The sequence below is a fragment of the Mytilus galloprovincialis genome, chromosome 9 (genome assembly GCF_965363235.1).
Source record: "Mytilus galloprovincialis chromosome 9, xbMytGall1.hap1.1, whole genome shotgun sequence".
Lineage (NCBI taxonomy): Eukaryota > Metazoa > Mollusca > Bivalvia > Mytilida > Mytilidae > Mytilus > Mytilus galloprovincialis.
Genome location: NC_134846.1, coordinates 68,785,842 through 68,813,059, shown reverse-complemented (window position 1 = coordinate 68,813,059; position 27,218 = coordinate 68,785,842). Strand labels below are relative to the sequence as shown.

The window sequence follows — 27,218 nt, the reverse complement described above, 5'->3', positions numbered from 1 at the left end:
AAAATGTTTTTTTGCTTTTCAGCAATTCACTATGCTGTTGATTATTAATCCTTTGATATTTGAAGAAATTTTCTTTTTCATTTCTGAAATCTGAAATAGAAAAAATTGAACCCCATCAATTTTTTTCACCTCCCCCTCTCCTTATTCCAAAAATTATCTCAATTCAAATTTCTAATGGAGTTTTCAACAATAACTACTCATTTAAATACACCATAAAATATAAAATGTCACACAGTCATGATTTTAGTTGCTTTGACTACTATTCTGGACAAAGAAAGATAACTCCAATGCAACATTTTATATTGGCAATTTTCCAATGAAGTTCATTAAACTAAAGTTTTTGGCAAATTTCCAATGGAATTGATTAATAACAAAGTTTTTGGCAAATTTCCAATACACATAATTTAAGAGCAGTTTAGGGGAGCTATTAAAATGAGTTTCAATTACCAACCTTATACTGCTTTTAAATTATGTTTTGTACTTAAGTAATTGTCCATTAACCTGGAAACCCTTTCCCCCCTTTTTTGCACCTTATTCCTTAACGGTTTGAGCCATAACTCCCAAAGACAATTCTTACCATCCAATTTGATAACCGGTCCTAAATATTAAAAATCTAAATACATGGTAAGATTCAGCATAATGAAGAACCCCATATATTGAATTTTTGTTGAAATCAAACAAAGTTTAATTTTGGACCCCGATTTGGACCAACTTGAAAACTGGGCCCATAATAAAAAAAAACTAAGTACATGTTTAGATTCAGCATATCAAAGAACCCCAAGAATTCAATTTTTGTTAAAATCAAACTAAGTTTAATTTTGGACCCTTTGACCATTAATGTAGACCAATTTGAATACGGGACCAAAAATTAAGAATCTAAATACACGGTTAGATTCGGTATATCAAAGAACCCCAATAGTTCAATTTTTGATGAAATCAAACAAAGTTTAACTTTGGACCCTTTTGGCCCCTAATTCGTTGGGACCAAAACTCTAAAAGTCAATCCAAACCTTCCTTTTGTGGTCATAAACCTTGTGTTAAAATTTCATAGATTTCTATTAACTTATAATAAAGTTATTGTGCAAAAACCAAGAAAATGCTTATTTGCGACCTGTTTTTGGCCCCTGTTTCCTAAACTGTTAAGACTTAAACTCCCAAAATCAATCCCAACCTTCCTTTTGTGGTCATAGACCTTATGTTAAAATTTCATAGATTTCTGTTTACATATTCTAAAGTAATTGTGCGAAAACCAAAAAGAATGCTTATTTGGGCCCTTTTTGAACCCTAATTCCTAAACTGTTGGGACCAAAACACCCAAAATCAATTCTAACCTTACTTTTATAATTTTATAGATTTCTATTAACTTTTACTAAAGTAGAGTGCGAAAACCAAATGTCTTCGGACGACGACGACGACTACGGACGACGACGACGACGACGCCAACGTGATACCAATATACGAGTAAAAAATTTCAATTTTTGCGGGCGTATAAAAACAAATCCGGGTTACAAACTAAAACTGAGTGAAACGCATCAAATATAAGACGAGAACTACGACACAACAGAAACACAACATTAAAAATGTAACACACACAAAAACGAACTATGATATAACAATGGCCTTTTCCTGACTTGGTACAGGACATTTTAAGAAAAAAATGTGGATTGAACATGATTTTGTGGCATGCCAAACCTCCCGCTTTGATGGCAATGTTAAATATAACATTAAAATGACAACATTACGTGACAGGACTACAATACAAATAAATGGGAGAACATATAGGACAGAGAAATACTCGAATAATAGCTAACAAAAGGTACCAGGTTTAAAATTTAATACGCCAGATGTGCGTTTCGTCCACACAAGACTAACCAGTGACGCTCAGATGAAAAAAGTTCGAAAGCCAAAACAAGTATAAAGTTGAAGAGCACAGAGGACAAAAAGTTCCAAAATGTTTTGCACCTACGGCTAGGGTTTTCTGCCTGGGATAAGAACATCCTTATTATTTAGAATAATTCATACTTTTGCAAACAGGGAATTTTAAAAAATGACTATATGATAGATATAAATGTTGTCAGCGGTTAACCGGTCGAACGACCGAATACCGAATACAAAAAACGCTAACCGGTTAACCGGACTTTTTTTCAATTTTGATAGATTAGATATAATTTTGTATTGAAATCATTAAATAGTTTTATTTAAAAATTGTCGTCGTGGTAATTAATTTGACAGATCAATTGTCCAGTAAATTGATTGCTATTGTTAATCCTATAAACATAAAATTAATTAGAACTTGTTTCTCAGCTCGGGGCAGGATCTTAAAGAAACATAATTAGTATACATGTTTTTTTAAACAGTAACCCTAAATCAATAATGCGACTAAATTTTACGATTTACTTCTGATCTAATATTTTGTAAACCTACATCTTATGTGCAACCTCCGTCGTGCAAGGCTTAGTCTTACTTTAAACGAAATGCTAACTCAAAAATTGTGAAATGCAAACCAATGTGAATGTACTCAATGTATCCGTGATAGTACGAGTAACATGGAAACAAAGTACAGAAACAGGCCGTACAGTGACCTAAATATGTTAATTTCTGTGTCATTTTAATCTCTTGTGGAGAATTTTCTCATTGGCAATCATACCACATCTTCTTTTTTTATAATTAATCAAAACTGAAACACTCCACATTATTTTCGGAGACAACAAGTGAAAAAGAAAGAATAATCAGTTTCAGACATACTCAATTCTAAGAGATCAAGAAGTTTTTTTTGTTATTTTTCAATCTGAAGTTAGTACAAACGCTTTTGTTGATACGGTGTAGTTGGTTATTAAAAGTCAAATTTCGCCAGAAATCCTCACAGACAAGCCTTATGATGCCAGAGGACAAACTTCAATTCTAAAAGCGTAAATTTATGACTTGGATGAAAGGTTGTCAAATTGACTATCATACCACATCTTATATCTAAGTGTAGGGTACTACAAGCACTAACTCAAACTACCGGATAACCGGTTAATCGGTCGAACGATTATCCGAGTAACTGGTTAGTCAAAAGTGTACGATTTGACAACACTAATAGATATACATGATAAAACCGAAGTGGTGACTAACTACAGAATAAAAACATATTACATTACATAAAACAACCTAAACCAGCATATAAAAATACACAACCGAGTTAGCCAAAGCCGCCAACGCACAAAGTACGAAGTGACGTCACATTTGAATTTCTAAAAAGATTTCCAAATAATAAGATAGAATTAGGATAGAATTCAAGATTAGATTTGTAAGACTGATATAACAATTATTAATAACAATGAAAATTACAATACTAATTAATATCAAATTGTGGAAGTAATTAGATAATTAATTGTATTATCTAGCTATGTCGGTGTTTCTTCTGAATCAAACTGTAAACCAAATATATCGTATAAATTTCGTTGATCCAAACCAAAATCTAATAAATGAACCGGATGATTAATTATCTTTGCCATAACACACGAATACAACAGAAAAAAAAATAAAATTTACAACTACAAACGTTAAGACATTTGACAAAATCCGATGAGAATATCAAATATAACATCAAAACTAAATACATGAATTTGGGATAGAAAAGTACCGTCACACGTCTTATGTAGACGAAACGTGCGTCTGGCGTACTAAATTATAATTCTGGTACCTTTAATAACTATTTTCACCACTGGGTCGATGCCACTGCTGTTGGACGTTTCGTCCCCGAGGGTATCACCAGCCCAGTAGTCAACACTTCGGTCTTGACATGAATATCAATCATGTGGTCATTTTTATAAATTTCCTGTTTACAAAACTTTGAAATTTTCGAAAAACTATGGATTTTCTTACCCCAGGCATAGATTACCTTAGCCGTATTTGGTACAACTTTTTGGAATTTTGGATCCTCAACGCTCTTCAACTTTGTACTTGTTTGGCTTTATAAATATTTTGATATAAGCGTCACTGATGAGTCTTATGTAGACGAAACGAGCATCTGGCGTACTAAATTATAGTCCTGGTACCTTTGATAACTATTTACACCACTGGGTCGATGCCATTGCTGGTAAACGTTTCGTCCCCGAGGGTATCACCAGCCCAGTAGTCAACACTTCGGTCTTGACATGAATATCAATTATGTGGTAATTTTTATAAATTTCCTGTTTACAAAACTTTGAAATTGTCGAAAAACTAAGGATTTTCTTACCCCAGGCATAGATTACCTTAGCCGTATTTGTCACAACTTTTTGGAATTTTGGATCCTTAATGCTTTTCAACTTTATATTTGTTTGGCTTTATAAATATTTTGAGATGAGCGTCACTGATGAGTATTATGTAGACGAATCGCGCGTCTGGCGTACTAAATTATAGTCCTGGTACCTTTGATAACTATTTACACCACTGGGTCAATGCCACTGCGGGTGGACGTTTCGTCCCCGAGGATATCACCAGCCCAGTAGTCAACACTTCGGTGTTGACATGAATATCAATTAGGTGGTCATTTTTATAAATTTCCTGTTTACAAAACTTTGAAATTTTCGAAAAACTATGGATTTTCTTACCCCAGGCATAGATAACCTTAGCCGTATTTGGCACAACTTTTTGGAATTTTGGATCCTCAATGCTCTTGAACTTTGTACTTGTTTGGCTTTATAAATATTTTGATATGAGCGTCACTGATGAGTCTTATGTAGACGAAACGAGCGTCTGGCGTACTAAATTATAATCCTGATACCTTTGATAACTACTTACACCACTGGGTCAATGCCACTGCTGGTGGACGTTTCGTCCCCGAGGGTATCACCAGCACAGTAGTCAAAACTTCGGTGTTGACATGATTATCAATTATGTGGTAATTTTTATAAATTTCCTGTTTACAAAACTTTGAAATTGTCGAAAAACTAAGGATTTTCTTACCCCAGGCATAGATTACCTTAGCCGTATTTGTCACAACTTTTTGGAATTTTGGATCCTTAATGCTTTTCAACTTTATATTGGTTTGGCTTTATAAATATTTTGAGATGAGCGTCACTGATGAGTATTATGTAGACGAATCGCGCGTCTGGCGTACTAAATTATAGTCCTGGTACCTTTGATAACTATTTACACCACTGGGTCAATGCCACTACGGGTGGACGTTTCGTCCCCGAGGATATCACCAGCCCAGTAGTCAACACTTCGGTGTTGACATGAATATCAATTAGGTGGTCATTTTTATAAATTTCCTGTTTACAAAACTTTGAAATTTTCGAAAAACTATGGATTTTCTTACCCCAGGCATAGATAACCTTAGCCGTATTTGGCACAACTTTTTGGAATTTTGGATCCTCAATGCTCTTGAACTTTGTACTTGTTTGGCTTTATAAATATTTTGATATGAGCGTCACTGATGAGTCTTATGTAGACGAAACGAGCGTCTGGCGTACTAAATTATAATCCTGATACCTTTGATAACTACTTACACCACTGGGTCAATGCCACTGCTAGTGGACGTTTCGTCCCCGAGGGTATCACCAGCACAGTAGTCAAAACTTCGGTGTTGACATGATTATCAATTATGTGGTCATTTTTATAAATTTCCTGTTTACAAAACTTTGAAATTTTCGAAAAACTAAGGATTTTCTTACCCCAGGCATAGATAACCTTAGCCGTATTTGTCACAACTTTTTGGAATTTTGGATCCTCAATGCTCTTCAACTTTGTACTTGTTTGGCTTTATAAATATTTTGATTTGAGCGTGACTAATGAGTCTTATGTAGACGAAACACGCGTCTGGCGTACTAAATTATAACCCTGGTACCTTTAACTAATTATAGCAATGCAAATTCACACTCAGCAAAACAGTCACAATCGGGAATAAGTCACGTTCGGTAATTAAAAGATCAGACGACGTAATGACAAACCACAATCTAACACGTGGTAAAAATGTCCTTAGTTAGTTTGGACAAAGACACATCGTATGGATCAACCAATTCGTGATGGTGTCCGTAAAATTTACGGAGTGTCACTTTCAATCTGTCCTCCTCATAACTTTGTTGGAGCAGTTTCTGCGTTAGAAGCACACTTTAGTATATGTAGTCCGTATAGTGTGAACATGCACAAGAATAACGTATCAGTTGAGATATGTAAACACCATACGAAGGGGCAGAGGGTATGTAACTGCTGAGAAATGGGAAATTGATAATTGGGAAGTTGAAATCGTCCCGTTTATCATAGATTTTCGTGTGAAGTCGTCCATCTGTGTCAATATTGAGGACAATATCAAGGTATGAAGCAGTCCTTCTAGTGTCAGTAGTATCCTTAATTTCAAGTTCACTGGGATATATGTAAGTATTGTCTGGGTTATTCAATTATAGGACATCATCAATATATCGGAAAGTAAAATTAAACAATTTCGCAAGGTGCTTTTTCTTTCTGTCTTTTAGAAGGTTCTGAATGAATTCTGCTTCATACGAGTACAAAAACAAATCGGCCAGTAGGGGTGCACAATTAGTACCCATTGGAATACCGACTGTCTGTTGAAATATAAAATCTCCAAACTCAACAAATATATTGTCGATCAAAAAGTCCAGCATTTTGATATTATCATCTTCAGTATATTTTCTCGTAGATTCAGTGTGGTTCTTCACAAAATATGAATTATTGTAACCCAAAACAAGAAATTTGGATCTACGATTCCAATTTTTATAGAAAAAGCTCTGTTTAATGAGATGGTGAGAAGCCCATCTTTCAAATGAGCATGGGAAATAGTAGTGTAAAGCGTAGAAAAATCAAGTCTTTATGTTGCTGCAAAATTGCAAAGATTGTGATCGAAGATTAAGCAGTAGATTTTTCGAATTTTTGAGAATCCAAATCTGGAAGAATATATCTCATCACAATATTTTTGAAGCCCATCTTTAACTGTAGAAAGAATAGTAGTCAGTACTTTAGAAAGATGTTTAGTCGAACATTTTGTGTAGTTTTGGTATCCAGTATAATGATGGTAAATTTTCTTCGTTTTCTTTGATGTTGATACCAAAAGAAAGGACAGATTTGTGATTTTGTAAAATTTCGTCCTTGGTAAATGATGTTAAGGAATTTGTAGGATTACCAGAAGTTCTATTTATTCCATTCTATTTATTGCTCTGTTGTGAGACATTAAAAAAATTATTACATATAAAAGAATATTATTGGAGGCATTATCTGCTGGAACCACGACATATTTGTCATGCAAAGAGGATAAAGCATCCACAACAATTCTTGAAAGGATTAGTAACTCTTGTGCTGACGGAAACAAAAATACATTATCTAGAATGTGTGTTCTGTCATAAACAATGGCTTCGTCGTGCGAATTGACGAGATCATGTTACATGTAACTGATCTTAGCTGTAGAAACAGTTGGTGCGACCTCGATAAAATCTTTATTATCGACTCCTAGTCCTAGGAGTCGATATTAAGAATTGAACGATGGACAGTCAGTGCGTGAATTTTTCTTACTACCTGATTGGAAGATATTATGAGACGTGAATAATCAAAGTTTATTGATTGGTTAGGACAATCTAAACCTAGTAAATGTCCTTCAATCGGATTTGTCCTCTCTATTTTAGCAATTAGATTTTGCCTGGTCATTAATCATGCATATTCATGATATTGGTACACAGGTAACTTTTATCTATAAATAGTCGAATGTTTTGGAGTCTCGTAAACAACAACGTTAAACGATATATACTACTTCATAACGTGTGACCTCACGTGTGTGGTAAAATTTGTTGATTGATGCACGTGGCTATTCTTACTAGTAAATGAATAAATCTACAAAGCGAGAGCACTTTCCATTTCATCAGCTAAGAGTCGACTAGCACTTTTTGAAAAGCTAATGCTTGTCAATTTAATATAAGCGATAAATGTTAATGACTACAATGATAATGAATTTATTGGAGTCACATCCACTGTTTCTACTGTAAACATGAACTCGTCGGTTAGTGCAATGAAGACACTTTTAAAGATTGAGATTGTTGGTTTATTCTTTACACTTTCGAGGTATTAAAATTATTTCAATGTTTATTTAAAGTTAAATTTATTTTCAAATCTCTTCTGTTTAAAATTGTCGAAACTTCTGTTTAAGATTTCTGTGGTAAACTATCTATTCTATAGTTAGGACCATTTTATAATAAATACCCTTTTGTACAAGAATACTTTCTTTATAGAAGTATAGATCTGCTGGTTATAGATTTTTTTTTATAACTTTCATTATTTTGACGACGCGCTATGAAATTCAGATTAATTTATAAATGAAGTTGTATATAAATTTTTGGTCATAAACACAAATCTTTTAAACAGTTCGACGAGTGCGTCAATGTTACAATAGTCTGTTTACTGTAAGTTACTTAGCTTGGCCCGATTCATCTGTCATTTATGGAAACTAATTCACCACTTTCTGAGACATTCATTTTTATTTCACCATCAGACATGGAGCTACATTTGTAACTAAAGGAACACTCTCAAATTAAAGAAATTTGACATAATATACTGAAACTTTCTTATAATCAATTAAACGACTGCTTTTCTTAGATATGTGATTTTTCATGGTCTAACCTTTTCATTGTTAACGGACATTTTGAGATTTTTTATTGTAAAAAAATGGTGTTTTTTTAAAGAAATCAACATTCAAAATTTAGAACTTCATGAACATGTACAGGAAGCTGAATTATTGCACATCTACGTACTACTTAAAATTGTACTTCGATCTGTTGCGTCCTTAAAATGTTCTGACCGTCCTAAGATTTAATGTACGGAAATGTTTCGGTAAATTAAATTCAAATCCGAATTGAATGTTTAATACACACAAAAACAGAAACCAGAATCTCTTAATGACCAAACGTATGTTTGGGGCGATTTAGAGCTTTTCAGAAGGAGTGAGATTCCACCCTTGTTGAAAGCCTTGTGGATACCTCTAGATTTTTAAATTCCCTCCGTTTTTCTCATGGATGGAGTGTGGTCTCTCTGTAAATTACCCCATATCTTTTCATTTTCCTATTTACCGAAGGTTCCATGTGAAAATTTCTATTGGATCATATCTGTTAAACTAAATGTACAAAACAAACCCGAACTAGAAATCCATTTTTTTCTAATAGAGCACCTTACATTATCGTCAATGAGTTAAAAAATTATATAATCATACACAAGAAAGAAACTCTGAACGGGCTTTCAGCAATACTTTTTACCTATTTAATATTAAGTAAATATTAACATGTACATGTATTTGATAAAGTACAGATATAACAAAGAAACTGCCCGGTATCCGATGTAAGAGTACACTTTTTACTGCACGCGTAGTCGGGTGCGTTCACTACGAGGACAAACAGGAAGTAGACGAATGACAGACCTGCAAAGGGGAGACACGGTACAATTCACCTTGATAAAGCTTCAGACCAAATATAAAACCAATCCGACATACACAAGCCGATATATATTTGACAAAAAATTTATAGACCGGACTTACAGACGTACAGACAATGGTAAATCATCGATTTTATGTTTACTACCACAGAAACAATGACTGCGACTGAGAAAAATTCATTATGAATAGCATAAATATTCATTGATTGAATGACATTGATCATGAATTTATCGGGGTCGCATCCATCGTTTCTACAATAAACATGACATCATCGATTTGCTCAATGTAGATATTATATACTGCTTGCACTGTGAATATTTATGGGATTCAACACTGTAATAGTTTTTCTTTCGTCTGATACAGAATACCCCATATCTTTTCTTTTTCATACCTATCTGTTTATTATGTCCCCGGGATTATGTCAATCATACATTGTTGCAATACCGACATGCTTGTACTTTGTCACAGAAAAAATTGAAATAAATTTCCTTCAAATCGAAGTAAAAAAATACAAATGTACCCTTTAACATTTGAAATGTTGAAGACAAAATTGCTCAATATCTTAAGTTATTGACGAATATTTGAAATTTAAACCTCTATAAGATGTGATGTACGGCAAATATATTTTATCATTGGTAATGATCCATATCTGACAGAGAAGAAATATTCATAATTCTCAGAAAGTTTTCATAAATATTGTTAGATACCACTAATCGTTCCAACAATCAAGACAACAGAGACAAATAGGGAAAAAATATGAAAATGAAAAGATATGACTTAAGTGTTAGCATGTTCAGGGAGACGGCACTCAATTTACAAAAAAATAATTGATGTTTTAAGGAACTGTAGAGGTCTCCACAGGTTTTCAACAAGGGTAGAATTCAAAACCTTGAATATGAAAGCCTCGAAATCCATGATACTTTTTCTGTGCGGTAGTTATATCTACAAAATCCAATCATGTACACGACATATATTTGTATATTCATACATGTATATTTATATATTGGGAATTTATTTTTTGTTTCCAAACAGAATTATAAGGTTATGTATAAGTGCCTCCGTTCACTGCACAATTGTAAATTGTCTTCCTAAAGACCAGCAAAAATAAATGGCACAAGTTCACGTAGTCATAAAAAAGTCGTATAATTTACGTTATCGAACAAAAAATCAGAAATACGGAATATTATATGTGAATGGTTAGGAAATCCGTTTCCCCTACATGTTTTAAAAGTAAAAGAAAAATGTTTTCCCTGATACAAACGTTTCAAGAACCAGCTTTGTGTAACTTATAGACAAATTCGACTGGATATAAGGAAGTTAATATGTTTACTGTGATTTGAAATTATCTTTTTTAACTTTTTTTAGTAATTGAGAACCTATGTTGTTTATGGGTAATAGGTGAAATGTTGCATATTCCCTCAAAATGACAGCAAGCGCCAGTTTTCCTAACTATTTTCATTTGTATACTGCTAAAAACTGTCAGGTCCTGGCCATTATATATTTTGGAGAAAATCTTTTTTACTGATTTTTACTATAAAAAATATTCTCTGTTTGTGCCATTGCAAGAAATAGTTTTGCTCGTTATTTTGTCATGTTAATAAAAAATCTATACAACAAAAAATTTTCCAGTTTAAACTGTACTCGAAAAAAGTTTGGCATGTGAAACGGACGAAGACATATTCTTACAGAAGTACAAATACAAGTCCTCCCTTTTGTGTATACATATAAGAAAACATTTCAAAGTTATTGATTGAATTCAAATCCATCACACATACGGTACACATTGTAGTCCGAAAAAATAAAGGACTTCATTCCTATCATACACCTTTTTAATTGTTTACCAGTATATTTCTTTTAGTTTTGGGTAAAATTGTAAAGGAAATAATACTATCAAGACGTCCTTCCATAAATCTTTTTTTCTGTTCTGACTTTGAAGAAATGACTACTTTTCGCCAAATCGAAATGGTGCATGGACATATTTTGGTTCATATTATTAGAATTATTTTCAATATTATCGGTATTAAACTTCATTATCGACACATACATGAAAGTTTGTCAGCATTGTCAATCTTTTTAACGTTAAAGTACCAATAGTTCGGTCACTACTCAATTAAGTTTGTCGATAACGTAGCTAATTTTGACGGTAAAGAAACATTAACTCGATCACTTCTCTGTTACGGGCTGTGGGAGGTGCACAATAGCATTATATGGATATGATTTTGTGAATGTTTCAAGTAATTGCAATTAGCGGTTTAAGAAGGGTCGCAGATTGGACCCCCCCCCCCCCCAATTAAGCAATTGCAAAGTCCTGAAACTCTTAAAATGAATCAAGTAAAATGGAAGGTCTGTCACGAAAAATTCAAATTAAATCCATTTACTAATTTTAGGAGGAGTTACAGATGGAATATGTAATAATCATAATATGAAAGTGCAAAGTCCATGGTTTTGTATGAAAAATCTAAATAATCACAACTTACATCTATTCAGAAACCTTTAAACCGTATTCGACAAAGACATACAAATACTCCATTAAAAATTCCAGACATTTAACAAATCTGTTTATGAGTTCTTCTTGGATCTTTTAACTAAGATGTAAATGCAGAAATGCTGTATCCTTCTCAAGCTTATTTCAATATTTCACAGCGAGTATAAGATGAAATCAATTAAAAAAATCACATTGTTTAAAGAAATAACAAAACGTAGAAATATTCTGTGGATGCTATCAATAAAGTTTCCAAAACCTTATGTTTGTAAGAATAACTAATGATAAATGTTTTCCCAAAACGTCAGAATAGTAAAATTAACATGAACTATAAACAACTGACACACATCTGAATTGATTGAGTAAACATTCACACCTATCCATTAAAATGTAAAGTATCCCTTAAATGGCTTGAATGATTTGGTCCTGGTTTAATTATAAACCAAAACTTTATGACCAAATCAATTCATAATCAAATGTTTTGGAGTTAAAGACTCAAAATAAAAAAAAAAAGAAAAAAAAAAGAGCTCTGCATGACTGCATCTGTTTGAAACAAACCGTATATAATCCTTATATGAAACGTAAAATTAACTTTAATATCAGCTAACATTCAGAAGATATTGACAAATTGAATCCTTTCAATTGCCCGAACTGTGGAATAAAATATATTGCCTGTACATACACACTAAAGTTCTTTGTGCCATGCAAAATATGATGCTCATTCCGTTTCTTTTTGTTTGAATCAAGTAGAAAAGAGTATAACAAATATTTTAAAAACAATAATTCAGTTTTCATCTGATTAAAGTCAAATTTTATTACATTTAAATGGGTTTTTATCTGATGACTTTACTTTAAAAAATACTTGCCTGTAGTCGTGTGAGAAAGTTTGCATTGCGGGTATTATTAGATGCCATAGGTTGACCTGTAAACGGGTCGTATAACCTGGAAATATAAAGTTGTTTGTCGGGATACATTGGCAAAGTAATGAAACAATTTTCGGATAATGTATTTACATAGATAAATAAAATCATATAATATAAGCAAATTGAAGATGTTAAATTTGATGAATGCCTTTTTGTGATTCTTTGTCACATTTGTTGTTTTTATAGTGATTAAGATGATAACACAATGTTGACTGCTGTACCCCTATTTTTGACATTTTTACCTATTGTGTCTGTTTGTTTTGTTCACGCATCGTTGACAATATAATGGAATTTGATGCCTCTGTCATACAAGTGAGAGGTTTAGCTAGCTATAAAACCAGGTTCAATCCACCATTTTCTACATAAGAAAATGCCTATACCAAGTCAGGAACATGACAGTTGTTATCCATTCGTTTGATGTGTTTGAACTTTTGATTTTGTCATTTGATTGGGGACTTTCCTTTTTGAATTTTCCTCGGAGTTCAGTATTTTTGTGATTTTACTTTTTGTTTATTTCTAACGGGAAAAATAAGACAAGATAAAATTTCATAGAGAAAGCAACAGTGTTTCATATAGAAATCAAAACATTATAAACCATAGGAAGTAGAAAAAAAACAAGCAAATAGACAAGCAAAAATATAACACAATGTCATGTGCATATGCATCATCTCACCAAAGATACAAGGCACATTTCATTGAATACAAAACTTTCGGTTATATCTTCTTCGATAAAAAGTTATTTGCGTTACATCAAGTCATAGTTTAAAATTTTGGTGTGAATAGGAAAAATGGATATGAACTAAGCTTTGATGAAGCATCATTATATAGTAGTATATTTTACTTTGATCTTATGAATCTGAAATATTATGGAAAAAAATAAAATAACAAAATTATCGAACGGAGAGGAAAATACAAAATTGAAAGTCCCTAATCAAATAGCAAAATCAAAAGATACTAATCAATAACCATAAATAAACGAAAAACAGACTACACCATGACCAGAGCAAAAACAGGAAAAGATAAACAACACCATTGGAAATAATAAACGGAAAGCTTGAAACATGAGTAACTCAACTTCACCGAAAATAGAGGTAAACTTTGGTTCTCCTGAAAGGTCAGCAGTTCGTGACCCCCATTTATGTACGCCATATTACACCTGTAAAACACATTGATGTTACATATCTGGAAAGAAAGCTCACAAAAATGTTGAAGCAGTGTGAATGATTCTTGTCTGAAACCAAAACATCACCAAATTATTCATAAGCCTTTGATCATGTCTCAAATTATCCAACACTACAACTTGATCTTACATGCAAGTTTGAAATATGATTTTCCAGAAAAGACAAGACTTATACCAGTAGAGATAGCAGACATTAATATAAAATAGCATAGAATACAACATTCAATACTTGAGCAAAAACAACAGAACCCCGTTAAAGCAAAACTAGAGGGATACTAAGAGGCTCTGGAAAAGTAAGCAGTTTCTGTTCCAAAAGTGTCACCTCGTGTTGCTCCCTCCAAGAGTTTGTAAATGTAACAATCGAGAAAAGAGACTAGTAGTATTGTGACCATGACAAGTGAAACTTGCTTATGGTTATTCTGTTAAAGCCCTTGACAATTTCAACTGGATGACTTCAACGTAACAATTCCGAATCCTTATTTCAATTCCTTCATTTAACGCAACAAACCGTAATCAGGGAAATGATATTCAACCGTTTCAAAGGGTTTATACACATTTATAGTCAGTATGAATAAAAATGAAAAACGATAAAAACTCTGACAGCAAAATGAGATTCTGTTTGGGTTCGTTTCGTTGAATCTTTAGTTTTCTATGTTGTGTTTCGTAGACCTTTTTTGTCGTTTCGTCGTTTTTCGATTTTTAAAAAGGTGTTGTCAGTTTGTCTTCTTCTTGCTAGTATGAGCTTAAAAACTCATTATGTATCTTCCGCCTTTCTTAAAACCCAATAATATGAATTTGATCATCATATGTATCAGTTATATAACTAGGGTAAATTACCATTGCTGATCTGTCAACTTAACAATCCTCAACATCTTTACAAGATTCTGGTATGTCTTTAACTTTGCTGCAATAAAAAACTAATAAAATAGAACAAGTACAATCCAAAATGAAATTTTTAACTCAAATATGTCCTGTATATGAGATGGTTAGGAAGATGGCCTCTTTTATTTTTGAATAAATTTTAGGGTAAAGGGGCAGATTCAGATTTTAAAGATTATTTTCCACGCAAACGAAAGTAGTTTGAACTGCATTTAAATATTGATGAAGCTTTACTCGGATTTTGGAAAGTTTTGAAAAAAGTACAATAACAAAATCACCGAACTCTGAGAAAAACTCAAAACGGAAAGTCACTCATCAAATGGCAAAATCGAAATAGAGATTATATATATATATAGAATCAGATTATATACCCAGCAATCTATTTTGAATTAAAATGATCCCTTAATAGTAAAAGAGAGGCAAAAGATATCAAAGGGACATTCATATTCATAGGTCGAGAATAGACTGACAGCGCCCTGACAAAAAAAGACAATCCGACAAACAAAAGTACACAAAATACAGCATAGAAAAAAATAACTGGGGTGTTCCCAGTTGCTCCAGAAGGGTAAGCAGATCCTTCTTCACACGTGGCACCCGTGAAGCATCCTTATGCTTTCAGCCTTTATTAATTGAAATTGTTTAAAACATCTTACAATACTACTTATTTATATAAAGTGGTCTTTACCATGTATTCAAATTCATGAAAACAATTGTACTTGCTTCATTCAAACTTTGAATAAACTCTTGCCTGACAATTTGTCACCGATATTTCCAATATCATCTTAAACCTCTAAAAGAGGGGCGAAAGTAAACTGATAAGACCTTGGCTAAAAATATAAAGACAAACCGACAAACAACAGTACACATGACACAACATAGAAAACTAAATAATAAGCAACACGAACCCCACAAAAAACTAGGGATGATCTCAGGTGCTCCGGAAGGGTAAGCAGATCCTGCTCCACATGTGGCACCCGTCGTGTTGCTTATGTGATAACAAATCCGGAAATAGTCTAATTCGGTAGGTCACATATATAAAGTTATATAAAGTGGTCTCATATATTTAAATTCATGAAAACAATTGTACTTGCTTCATTCAAACTTTGAATAAAACCTTGCCTGACAGTTTGTCATCGATATTTCCAATATCATCTTAAACCTCTAAAAAAGGGGCGAAAGTAAACTGATAAGGCCTTGGCTAAAAATAGAAAAGACAAACAGACAAATAATAGTACACAAGAAACAACATAGAAAACTTAAGACTGAGCAACACGAACCCAACCAAAAACTGAGGGTGATCTCAGGTGCTTCGGAATGGTAAGAAGATCCTGCTCAACATGTGGTACCCGCCGTATATTGTAAACCAACAACTAATGAATTTACCTTTTAAACATAATGAATGAATTAAACTTGCCATTAAAATCTAATTAAGGTGGTGGAAATTTAATAAGAAGAAGACAGGTAAAAAGAAAATGGAATGTGATCTGATAATGTTTTTTGGAAGTTACTAATAATACATTATCCGCATTGCTTACCTTTGTTTTTGTAGATTGGTGGTACGTAAATACTATCAGTTAAAATCTGTAAGTATGCTAATTCTTTCCTTAAAACCAATTCACGCGTTCCTCCATAGTATTCAAACCAAAGCTGTTTGTTCCAATATTTAACATATTGTGCATGTCCATAAAGTTCTTTCAAGAAAGTTCCAATTTCACGGAAGGTGGAAACTTGTTTCCAGCATACTCTCATGGTTGCACAGCTATTATTAATACCAGGGCATACACAATCCACTTTTGCACTCCGTAACACTGCCTTATGAATATAAAGGATAAACAAGATGTAGTTAAATTGTTTAAAAAAATATAGCCAGCAAATTTAATGATACATGAATTTACTAATATCAATTAATTTAACGATATATTTTTTTATTATTGAGCTTGAGCCCCTTTATCATTATCTTGGTGTAATGTAATTATGTTAAGTTTAGTTTCGTTTACTACTTATTTACAAGATTTAAAAATCTATGTTGAGATTTTTTTTTGTTTGTGTTGACGTTTTTTTTCAACTACGGAAACACAAAGAATTACATCAAAATAACTATTAACGCTTTCAGTCGTCGATTCAGTTTACGATAGATATAGTTTCACTCACCCGTAGCCCGACTTTATAATTATGCCGTCGCATTGCTGCATTTGCATCGTTTCCAGGGTCCAACTTGTTTAGTAACCGCTCTGTAAACTTCATCCCGAATTTTAGGTTATCACTGCATCTTCCCCAAACCATCCCCGATTGTTCTATAGAAATATACTTTCTCATAGTCAAAGCTTCATTGTGATAAAATAGAATATGTACTTTTGTTGCTCTTTGTGAAAAAGTTTGATTGTGATAAAATAGAATTAATTCTTTGGTTGCGCTGTGATGGAACCCATACGTAAAAACATCAAAGTGGGTACTTTTTTAAGTTAAGATTTGGAAACACTTCAAATTTTACGTAAATTTTTACAGCGTAAATCTTACGATCGCCATCACGACTCGAGTTGGTTGACCGTTATGGAATGTCCGTGCCACATGTGTCACATAGGATATCGGATAAGCTCCAATTGTCGTAACTACCGTCCAGTACCATACCCCCAAATGTGACCTACTGAATTCGAATTATTACCGGATTTATATTAACATGAATAACACGACAGGTGCCAGATGTGGAACAGGACCTGCTTACCCTTCCGGATCACCTAATATCACCTCAAGTTTTTGGAAGAGTTAGTATTGCCCAGTCTTTAGTTTTTTCCGTTGTGTTTTGTGTACTGTTTTTGTCTGTTTCTTTTTTAGTAGCAATGGCGTTGTTAGTTTATTCTTGAGTGCGAATGTCCCTTTGATTTCTTTTATCTTTTTTCTTTACAACTATCTTACTTCGATCCCGTTTTGTATGATCACATGTACATAATGTCTGATCCTCTGACCTACAATACTTCGTTACGGCATACATTAGTCCAGCTGCCGTGAGTGCTTGGACAAAGGACGCCTCTCTTTTAGCTGTAATAAAAAAGTATTGAAAACAATAAACACGCGTCTAGAGTATAAATCATAAGCCTGGTAGCTTTGTTTTTTCTCTTTTCTTATTTGATCAGGTCCAGCTTAAAATGTTGGTGTACATGTTAGTGTTCCTATGGTGTTGTGTTTTATACCTGGATTAATATATCTAGAAAACATTATTATCACACATATAGGTATATAACTTTAATATATGAGAACATTACATTCAGGAAACGGTACTCCGACTCCCTCCTCCAACGACAAGTTGTCAACAACAAAATCAAACAGTCCGTCAATCAATCATTCAAGGTTTAGGTTTACCTCAAAATCATTACACATTTTTTTGGGAACAACAATCCTCGTAAGCACACGGTATGCAGATATCACTAGAACACCATTGAATGTTTCAGATGGTACCTGAACCTTCAGAATATGAATATGATTAAAGAAAAAAACAGATATTTGAATATATACAGACTCAATAATTCAATATTTTGAAAAAGAGAGTCCATCTATAATAAAATCTTTTATTTGTTTTACATTAATGAGAAAGTAAACCAACAAGATGAAACTAAACGAAATTTAGAGATCAACATTCGGTCCGAGATTGTTGACAGGACAGTAACAGTAACAGTTAAATAATAAAAGTGTCTATACAGTTTTTATTATATTTTGAAACATTAAACATTCATTTATTACCACACGTTTCAAAGAAAAAATCTTTTCGTGTTTTATGTACAAAATGTTAAAATTTTAAACAAGAGTTCAACAATTAAAAATTATGATAATAAAAGACCAATAAACAGCAAAACATTACATCATTTAGGTTTCACTCGGCAATTTACTTGCTCCGTTTCAATTTATGATACGCTTGCTTTTTAGTCCGGCGGCTACAAGCATATTTCAGACGAATTGTGCACATTCTGCTACAAGCATGAAATTTGGCATAGACCTTCCTCAACTATTACTCTTTTATATCAGATAAGAAGGTATTTGAAAAAAAAATGTCTCACTTCCGGTAAAATTCAAAATGGCGGACATCATACTTAAATCAGCCCTATATCGAAGGCTAGTATGTGAAAAGGTGTTATTATCATGCTACTAACATAATATTTAGTACCAACCTTTGTTGTATACTACTTTTGAATATATGATATAGATAAGATGTCTTCAAAAACCCTACTTCCGGTAAAACCCAACATGGCGGATATAGTACTAGAATAAGCTTATTTTTAGGGAGGGTAATTGAAAAATGTTGTTGCTACTATCATTACATTGTGCAGGAACCTTTTTTTTTTTTTGGTGCTTCTCATGCATACAATGTATAGAGATATATACACATATCTCTTTAAAAACCTTACTTCCTGTAATATCCAAAATGGTGGACATAGAAATATCCATAATATGGTGTAAATTTCAAAAATGAGTCCTCAATCCATATCTTTGATTTAGAGTTTTAGATAGATTGGTTCAAACAAAATAAAATTACTGAAGTAAAAATGTACTAATACATTTTTCAAATTACTACTATTTGGCTAAAAATTCATGTTCATTCACAGTCACCACCACATGCAAACAAAGCAGTGCACGGAAGACACGATTTTCGTTTCTGATGCTTAGGATGTAGCATTTTTTGACATTGAACCGCATTCCCCAGTACATCCACAAAGTACAAGCTTCCGACAAAATGACGAGGCCGTAGAAAGAGTCACTTAAAAGTTATCCTCTTTGTCCCTTCGTCATTCATTAGCGCCTGAACTAGGTAGCATATAAGCCAATCCCAAGCTCGTCCCCCTAAACTCCTGCCTTAGGATATTGCACGTTTTACATGCTGGAAAAATTTAAACCAAGTTGAGGGTATACCCTCAATTATTCTTCCCTTTTGCGCAAATAGTTATTTTCTTGATTCGTTAACCATGTTAACCCCATCTGATAAGTTTGTGTGATCTTAAAATTAAACCACTGTGATTTAGACTGATCAATCATCATTCCTTATGTTAAAGTCACATCTTCAAATGCCATCAATGTCTCCCACGCCGTCTTTTTTTCCTTTTCAATCAATCAGAGAACCATATCACAACTGTTAAAGACATGGATCACAATAAGTGTGTGTAATCACTCATTGCCAGGTGCATTTGAAAGGTCATTGATATGTACTTATCCCAAGCTTTTTGCCCTCCCAAATACAATCCATAGTTCGTCTACCCCTGTCACGGAATAGCGAAACTGTAATGACAGCATCATCAGTAACGACTATTCGAATCATGACTCGTGCAATTTCGTGTTTCATTGCATCAGACACATGCACCATGATTCTATTACCAGCCTCTTAATGTGAGCATGGTGATAAACTTGAAATACAACTCGAGGTAGATAAGATAGAATATACTGAGCATTTGTTATAAGAAACAAGAGCTAAATTTAAGGGAAAGGGAATACACAGACGAATCCAGAGTAAAATAAGATAACAACAATAAGAAAGAACTTTTAAGTTTCCATTCGCAACAGCTTGCTCAATAGATGTTAAGGAAAAGGTAGTTGTAGCAACAATTGCTCAGGATGTTCACGTGAATCAAGATGCATGTATCTGATGCAGTGAAACACAAAATTAACTGCTTCATGACTCGAACAGTCGATACTGATGTTGCTGTCATTGCTGTTTGCTTTTCGGTGACATAGGGGTAGACAAACATTAGCTTGCATTTTGAAGTGGGAAAAGCTTCAGATATAATATCTATCCATGACCTTTCAAATACACTAGGCATTGAGAGATTACACGTTTGCTGAAAAAGGAACTGCGTAAGTGACATGGATGGTGTTTAAAGATGTGACATTTAGAATGATGATTGATCAGCCAACATCACCAGATATGGATTTGACAATGGCATTGATAGAACGATATGTTTTTTGTTGTAAGATTGAACAAACTTATCAGATGGGGTTAACGAAGCAAGAAAAATGTGTTTTTGGAAAAGGAAATACCTATCGAGGCTATTACCACGACTCGGTCTAGTCTTTTTCAGCAAGTAAAACGTGCAATATATCATGGCGGGTGCGAATGAGTAACAAGCTAACTGGTCCATTGCTTAAGAATGGCGAAGGGAAAAATATGATCCATGGGAAACCTTTTTGACAACTCTTTGTGAGGCCATCTTATCAGGAGCTTGTACGTTCTAGATGTAAGAAACTATACCACGATATTTGTAAATTTGGAAAATAAGGTCTCCGATTGTGAATAAACATGTATTTGTGACCATACGTAAGTCATTCTAAAGATGTTTTAGAACTTTAGTGATTTTCTTTTGTTTTAATCAATCTGTCCAAAAATCTACATCGAAGATATGGATTGAGGACTCATCTTTGTAAGTTACGCCATATTGGGTGTTAACTTTGTATTTAAACATATAAAGCTGAATAGAATTAGTGGTTTTGAGGATGACTTAAAGCCAAAAGTTTAATGACCAGCTTAAAAAAACATTTTATTTACATTCTAAAAAAAGTTAAATATTAAAATGAAAAAGTATCAATATTTCTTTGTCCGCCATATTGGATATCACCGGAAGTAAGGGTTTTATAGACATATATCTTATACATTGTATCCATGAGAAGCACCAAAGAAAGTTTCCTGCACAATATAATGATAGTAGCAATATTTTAAAACACATTTCAATAACCCTCCCTAAAAAATAAGCTTATTTTAGTACAATGTCCACCATGTTGTATTTTACCGGAAGAAGGGTTTTGAAGACATCTAATCTATATCATATATCGAAAAGTAGTATATAAAAAAGGTTTGTACCAAATATTATGATAGTAGCATATTAATAACACCTTTTCACATACTAGTCTTTTATATTGGGCTAATTTAAGTATGATGTCCGCCATTTTGGATTTTACCGGAAGTGAGACATTTTTTTTCAAATGCCTCCCTATCTTAAAAGAGAAATAGTTGAGGAAGGTCTATGCCAAATTTCATGCTTGTAGCAGGATGTGTACATTTTTTTCCTTTTAGCTGTTGGCATAAGTGAACACCAAATCTTATTTTGCTTTACAAAAAAGTTCACAGTGTTTTATACAGTTCGATACGCATTGTTTATTTTAGGTTTGAATTTTGTTTGAGATTTGTAACATACAAGTCTATTCTTTGTTACATGTTTGTTTGCTTTTTAAGTCATTAAGATTATTACACAACGTCGACTGTTGTACCCCTATTTTTGACAATGTTAACCTATTATGTCTTTTTGTTTTGTTCACGAATCATTGTCGATATAATGAAATATGTTGCAACTGTCATACAAGTGATAGGTTTAGGTAGCTTTACAACCAGGTTAAACCCACCACTTTCTAAATGAATTAATGCATGTACCAAGTCAGGAGTATGAAAGTTGTCACTGATGAGTCTTATGTAGACGAAACACGCGTCTGGCCTACTAAATTATAATCCTGACACCTTTGATAACTAGTTATCAATTCGTTTGATGTATTTGAGCTTTTGATTTTGTCATTTGAAAAGGGACTTTCCGTTTTAATTTTCCTCGGAGTTTTTTTTGTGATTTTACTTTTTTACATTTTTATTTAACTCACAATCTTTTTTGTCGAGCAATGCTATAACTACTGGGCAATTCCAGGTACTGAATTCGAACTGATTTTGACATTCCTCTTGTGCTATTGAAGTTCCATTGGATATGACATGCAAAGTTTCTCCATGAATCTGTAAAAAAAGAAACACATATCGTGATGAAATTAACGACTTATATGCAATGTGCAGAATAAATATTAAATTCAAGAAACCGTGTGTTCTCCGAGCTTAAAAACATTTTTTTTTCATAAAATTTATCGCACGAACAACAAGCTGAAATACATTGTTGTTCTTTATCTCTAGTATTCTAAACGACTTTCCTTTTTAATTACTTTTCTTGAAAATTGGATTCGTTCGGATTCTCATATCTGCAAGCGATCATCACTGACATGAAACAAACATGCACACATGGTACATCAATTTTACGTTGAAATATTATGACATTAAATAAACAGCATAATAAATAAGTAATGATAAGCTTCGAACAAGAAAATTTAAACACCTTCTTTAAAATTATTGTTAAAAAGAACATCTTTAAAATAATTATAGAAAAAAGAAATCTTTTTAATCTACTTTCAAAGTTCATGTTATTCTATGAAAAAAATCCATTTATGCCGGATAATTAAGATGCAAAAAGATGTTCGTTTACAAACGAAAGAAAAATAGACCATACCGAATGTTGGTTGAGAAAATCGATGAAATCTGCATTCTCATTATAGTTATTGAAAACCTGTCCTCCTTTATTAGACCTCTTCGAAATTTCACTCTGGGATCTGCAGCTAAAAAGAAAAGTCTATGCACTCTTATTATTTTTTTCAATAAATCTTAGTTTATTGTATTGTTAAATGATATTTTTCACAGAATTATCATACATTTGCATTTATAAATATAAACTGTATTAGATCATCGACTTATAATTAAAAAAGTAGTTTAATTGTAGACATAAGCATAAATCATTGATACCAATATTAAACCCAAGGAATAGGATTTTTTTCCCTAGGAAAATAAAATGAACATCGTAGCAAAATGTCCCTGCAGCTTGCAATATTTCAATAGGATCAAATACAGACTGCAGAAATACTGCTACACACGTCAAATTATTTAACGTCCCAACTATTCGAGTAAAACAAATTTATTTTCTTTGGTTACATCTTCTGACATCAGACTCGGACTTCCCTTAACTGAATTTTAATGTGCGTATTGTTATGCGTTTACTTTTCTACATTTGCTAGAGGTATAGGGGAGGGTTGAGATCTCATAAACATGTTTAACCCCGCCGCATTTTTGCGCCTGTCCCAAGTCAGGAGCCTTTGGCCTTTGTTAGTCTTGTATTATTTGTATTTTAGTTTCTTGTGTACAATTTGGAGTTTAGTATGGCGTTCATTATCACTAAACTAGTATATATATTTGTTTAGGGGCCAGCTGAATGACGCCTCCGGGTGCGAAAATTTCTCGCTGCATTGAAGACATGTTGGTGACCTTGTGCTGTTGTCTGTTCTATGGTTGGGTTGTTGTCTCTTTGACACATTCCCCATTTCCATTCTCACTTTTATGATATAATGGAATTTTATGCAATTTTCATACAAGTGAGAGGATCAGCTAGCTGTAAAAACAGATTAAAATCATTATTTTCTACATAAGAAAATGCCTGTACCAAGTCAAGAATGCGACAGTTGTTAACCATTCGTTTGATGTGTTTGAACCATTTTTGGTTTTTTTTCAGTGATTATGATTGTTGACTGCTGTATTTTTGACATTTTACCTATTATCTCTATTTGTTTTGTGCGCGAATCGTTGTCACTTTTGATGCGATTGTCATACAAATAAGAGGTTTAGCTAGATATAAAACCAGGTTTAATCCAAGTCAGGAATATGAGATTTTGTATCCATTCGCTTGATATATATTTGAGCTTTTGATTTTTCCATTTGATTAGGGACTTTCCGATTTGAATTTTCCTCGGAGTTCAGTATTTTTGTAATTTTACTTTTTATGATCTTTTATGTCAGCAATTTTCTAGACAATGTTCAAGTTCCACCCTTTTGCCTGAAAACTTTATCGTAGACTGTCAAAAATCTATCTTGCTTCACTTTTGTTATTTGTCCACTAACCGTAAAGTACATGACGTCATAGTAACTGCTTTCAATTAAAAATTTAAAAGACCATTAAATATAATAATTAAATAACACATAGCTGACAGGGTGATAAAGCAGATTGGTACCCCTCAAAAAACCTTGTTAACATTGGATCCGCCACGGTTGACAATATTTTCTCTGGGTGACAATCTGCTCTATTACGGCCTTAATCATAGTGTAAAAAGTGTATGATACCCCTAAATCCTTTGATGAACAGATAGAATGAGACAACCGACCCTATATTCGGTGGAAAGTAACGGAACAACACTTTCTTATAAATAGTTATCAAACGTACCAGGATTGTAATAGTAACAAACACTTCAACAATTAGCAATGATATCCCTTAGTAAAATTATTAAAAACTAATTGGGGTACCTTCTTTAAATGAATAAAGCATCTTCCTATTTATAAGGTTAAGAATGTTGTTAAAATTATAGTTTTATCACTGAAATGCTTAAATGTATTTTGGCATCTATCAATATGACTGATGATTACCCCGTTATCGCTGTGTCTGTACTTATTCATACTTTGCCATTTCATGAAATATTATGTAATTGATGTATCGTGTCTAAACATAAGTTTGAGTTAAGACATGTTGTTCGAGAATACAGAAGTTAAGCGTTCAGTTATATCTATAGTTAGTAACACTGAAAAACCAAACACGAATCTATAGTTAGTAGCACTGGAAAACCAAACACGCACATGAAAAAGAATAATAAAAAAACAAATGCTGTCGAAAATTCCCGAACAGCTGCCAGAGGATTGGTTCAGCACAAAAAGGTGCAAAAGTTATTGGTATCTTATATGTAACAACTCCAATTATTATTGATGGATAATGTTTTTCTGTAGTCGCCAAAATTTGTTAAGACATGCGAACAAAACAATAAGTATAACAAAAATACTGAACAACAAGGAGTTTCACAAAGGAACAGTCAATAAATACTTAAACAATGAAACGAACTGTCATATACCTGACTTGGTAGATGCATTTTCCGAATTTTCAAGGTAAAATGTGATCAGGCCTCGGTCACACCTTAACGGATAGCTCGAACGGATGCCTAAGTGTTCAAAGAGTGGTAAACAGTTTTTATATTAGCATGATTAGGCGGACGGCAAATTATCAAGTGTACCAATAAAACGTTATTGAGAAAATTTGCTTCCACTTAATATAAACCTTACTTTTTTCTTCAAGTTTTCTCATTATCTTTTTCAATGAATTAAACACAGATCATATAGTATAAACTATAACGACCCACCAGAGACATTGCTTTTCTTTTAAATTTGTCGACAAAAAAAGAGGAATTCGAAATTATGAAAACTACTTGATGCATTGATAAAGAAAACATTGGTATACCGATGTTCAATAGTCATAAATCGATTATGCAAAAACAAATCCAAGTTACAAACCAAAAACCGAGGAAAACACATCAACTATAAGAGGAAAATAACAGAACAACAGAAACACTGTGCTGCTACAAAAACAAACGCCAACCTACATAGAAATGGACTTGGTAGAGGAAATTTAAAGAATCAATGGTGGGTTGAACCTGGTTTTATTGCTAGCCAAATCTAACGTGATGTATTTTTTCTTTCACCATTACATTTTTCACCGAATTCATAGGAAAAGTAAAACGGATATTATTTATTCATTCCCCATTTCCATTCTCAATTTTACATGATATTAATGGTTACTTACACTTGCTATACATCTATAAAAGGTTATAATATTCATAGAAATGAAAATAGTTAGTTTTGCAGATACATAGAGTATGAGCTTAAGGGTAATGTGGTATTTTTTATTTGATACTAAAAGTGCAATTTTTGTATATTTCTTATGTGAAATTTTTATTTCTTCAAACAAGAACAGTGCAGAATATTTTCAAACTACACACAATATAATAGATAAAGAAGAACAAAAGAAAACAAAAAAAAACAAAATCAACTGTCAACGGCATAAATATTGACATTCAGCAAGTTTGATATAATTGAAGAAACCTACCAAAAACTGGGGTGATTTTAGGTCCACGGATGGTAAGCAAATCCCGCTCCACGTGTGGCACTCGTCGTGTTACTCATATAAGTACAACAAAGAGGTCAGATGATGATATTACTTATGAAAAAAAAAAATATTTGAAAGAACATTGTGTATTGTATATCAGTTTCAATCTTAAGGTTTATGTGAACAGTATTTTAAAGGTAACACGTTAAAAGAAAGTGAAATTTTCCCTACCTTTTTGCTAATAAGAAAATACATAAAATAAGCCAGGTACTATTTATTCCTTTCATTATGACAACACGTTGTGAATCAACCAATACTGGTAATTGCAACTGTAACAATCTTTACTTTAACTCATAGTTTGTTTTTTGCTTATCTTAATTATATAAGCATTCGTTTTGGGTTTTCCATAATATAATTTGAATTGCGAAATAATCATGATGATAACATCTGTTGAAATGTCAGTGTGTTGAGCAATTGATTACAATTCGAACTTCTACTTTAATGTATACCTTTCTTTTCTCTTATAGCTTCTGAATAAATCTGTATAAAAACAAATGCTACAAAAGGCTATATTTACATTTTCAATAGTTCACCAAGGTTGCCAATGGACAGT

The 27,218-nt window shown here is 32.9% G+C and overlaps 1 protein-coding gene across 1 annotated transcript in view; it reads right to left on the bottom strand.

Moving 5' to 3' along the window:
- The window catches only part of LOC143045766 (uncharacterized), a 32,777-nt gene extending 5,786 nt beyond the window's left edge, over positions 1-26,991 (bottom strand). The window contains exons 1-8 of the mRNA XM_076218493.1: positions 26,837-26,991; positions 23,147-23,252; positions 22,479-22,605; positions 17,772-17,894; positions 17,010-17,152; positions 16,394-16,670; positions 14,817-14,883; positions 12,743-12,818 (exon numbers count right to left, since the gene is read on the bottom strand). Of these exons, the coding sequence (XP_076074608.1) occupies positions 12,743-12,818; positions 14,817-14,883; positions 16,394-16,670; positions 17,010-17,152; positions 17,772-17,894; positions 22,479-22,605; positions 23,147-23,252; positions 26,837-26,892 (975 nt within the window). The 5' untranslated portion in view covers positions 26,893-26,991. The remainder of the gene's footprint in view (positions 1-12,742; positions 12,819-14,816; positions 14,884-16,393; positions 16,671-17,009; positions 17,153-17,771; positions 17,895-22,478; positions 22,606-23,146; positions 23,253-26,836) is intronic.
- Between the last annotated feature and the right edge of the window lie 227 nt (positions 26,992-27,218).